This window comes from Phytophthora parasitica, assembly GCF_000247585.1.
Source record: "Phytophthora parasitica INRA-310 unplaced genomic scaffold supercont2.56, whole genome shotgun sequence".
In the NCBI taxonomy this organism is placed as follows: domain Eukaryota; phylum Oomycota; class Peronosporomycetes; order Peronosporales; family Peronosporaceae; genus Phytophthora; species Phytophthora nicotianae.
Window position 1 is genome coordinate 436,028 of NW_008649042.1, and position 2,122 is coordinate 438,149.

Here is a 2,122-nt window from a genome sequence, read left to right on the forward strand (position 1 = left end):
TACTACCCCAACGGGGTTCTTGGAACTCATTCGAAAACGAATGCAGTAATCATGTCACTCGACAATTCGCTTCCAGCAGCTCAAAATCATTGAGCATCACTAAGCTAGTCAACATGAAGTTCCTTTTCGCTGTTGTTACCCTTAGTGCCTTCGCAGCTTCGACCTACGCAGAGAAAGCGATGTGTGGCGACTGGGACACTGCAGTGGTCGGTGATTACACTCTGTACAACAATCTGTGGGGCAAAGACAACGACCCGGGCACGGGTCACCAATGTACGACTCTCCTCAGCACCTCGGCTGATAATAGCACTATTGGTTGGACCACGAACTACAAATGGGGCGGCATCACTTGGAACGTCAAAGGATACCCGAACGTCGGGCTTCACTTCAAGCCCTTAGAGCTCGCGAATGTCGAATCGATCCCTACGACCATCAACTATACCTATGAGCACGAACCGACCACAACGGCTAATGTGGCGTACGATCTGTTTACCAGTTCAACACCCGATGGAGACTTCGAGTTTGAGATTATGGTGTGGCTCGCGGCTATCGGAACGGCGTGGCCGCTGTCGAGTGAGGGCAAGAACATCAAGAACATCACTGTTAGTGGCGTCGAGTTCATGCTCAACCACGGCGTGAATGGAAACATGACGGTGTTCTCATATGTCGCGTCGAAGCTGACGGAGAATTTCTCGGGGGATCTCACGGAGTTCATTGACAACCTACCGAAAGACGTTGCACCCGATGGTAAGCAGTACCTCACCAAGGTGCAATGCGGTACTGAGGCGTACCATGCTGAGAACGCCACAATGACGGTATCGGCGTACACTGTAGCAGTGAACACTTTGATCCAGGGAGACGTTGGTTTCTCATCTTCTCCCTCAATTAATTGAGTATTTGTAATAGCATGTTAACGGAAATGAATTTCCCTCCGTTTCAACAGCATACAGACAAAGACTTAAATTGCGTGCGATTTAAAAGACGAGGAAGACGTGTTTCAGGCATCTGGGCCTCTGCTCAAATGTTATGTCTCCGGTACACGGACTGTATGATACTCACAAATTATTACACTGATGTGAAAAAATGAAACGCGGGATGAGAGCAGTACTTAAGCAACTTATAACTAGGAAATATTGAGCACTTCAAAACCAAAGCAAAGAGGAGGTTTTCCTGTTACGACGATGCTCGTAATATAAACTCAAAGGCGCGATGACGAATTGTTGTGAGAAATACTCAATATATGCGGTACCATATGTATACTTATTCGTTAACTGTAGCCTCCCCGTTTAAAAGCTAAAGCTGAATAATAAAATAACAAGCGCTACTCAGACGTGGCACGAAACCATTCGAATTGAAAAGTAAAATCCATACCTACCACAAATCATTGTCAGTGAACAGTAATAAAGGAAACTATATACAACATATCCGTACCGAAATGATTGATCTCAAAGGGCAGTAGAATTATAGTAGCGATGAACACGTCGGCTTGGACATGTTCGAGTTGCGTTTCCAGCACGTATGCCAACTGGTGGAGCGGGGAAAACGCGAACTTGCGCTCCAAAAGCACTTTCAACACGAGCAATGAACAGACCTCGAGAACGATTAACAACAAGATATTCTCAACCGCCCCACTCTGCCACCCTTCAGCACCTCCAGGAGCGTAGACAACGTTGGGCAACTGGTACAGCACCAACTGGTATGCTACGAACACAATTGGAACAATACACTCGATGTACTCAACTACAAGAAGGTATTCACTGTGGAATAACAACTGGAGTCCTTGATTGATCAACGTCTCCGAGCGGTCTGCGCCCGCAATCAATTGTGTATTGGATACCGAGGCACGAGGACTTCGAAGACTGTTCGATTTTGTTACAACTGTTGAGACTGGACCAGTAGCTGCTACTGAAACGCGACGCGTTTGTAACTTGCGTAGGGGTTTAGAGAAGAACGAGATGTGTGCTTTCGATGCAGTGGAGTGAGCTGGTCGAAAACCGTATACGTCTAAAGTGGCAAGAGTCTTAAGTATTTCTAACCGATCACTGGATATCGGGTGAGGTTCACAAGCCCAAAGACGCACGTTTGGTAAAGAAATAACGTCATGGGCTTCCGGATTGCGGGT

At 46.8% G+C, this 2,122-nt stretch overlaps 2 protein-coding genes across 2 annotated transcripts; one reads left to right on the forward strand and one right to left on the reverse strand.

The window, feature by feature from the left end:
- Positions 1–113: 113 nt before the first annotated feature.
- PPTG_16278 (hypothetical protein) lies at positions 114–893 on the forward strand (the record flags this gene model as incomplete). The annotated part of the gene is made up of 1 exon (XM_008913914.1): positions 114–893. One exon carries the CDS (start codon positions 114–116, stop codon positions 891–893), a length of 780 nt encoding a protein of 259 aa, XP_008912162.1.
- A 428-nt stretch (positions 894–1,321) lies between these two features.
- On the reverse strand, positions 1,322–2,103 carry PPTG_16279 (hypothetical protein; the record flags this gene model as incomplete). The annotated part of the gene is made up of 3 exons (XM_008913915.1): positions 1,322–1,371; positions 1,432–1,983; positions 2,037–2,103. 3 exons carry the CDS (start codon positions 2,101–2,103, stop codon positions 1,322–1,324), a joined length of 669 nt encoding a protein of 222 aa, XP_008912163.1.
- Between the last annotated feature and the right edge of the window lie 19 nt (positions 2,104–2,122).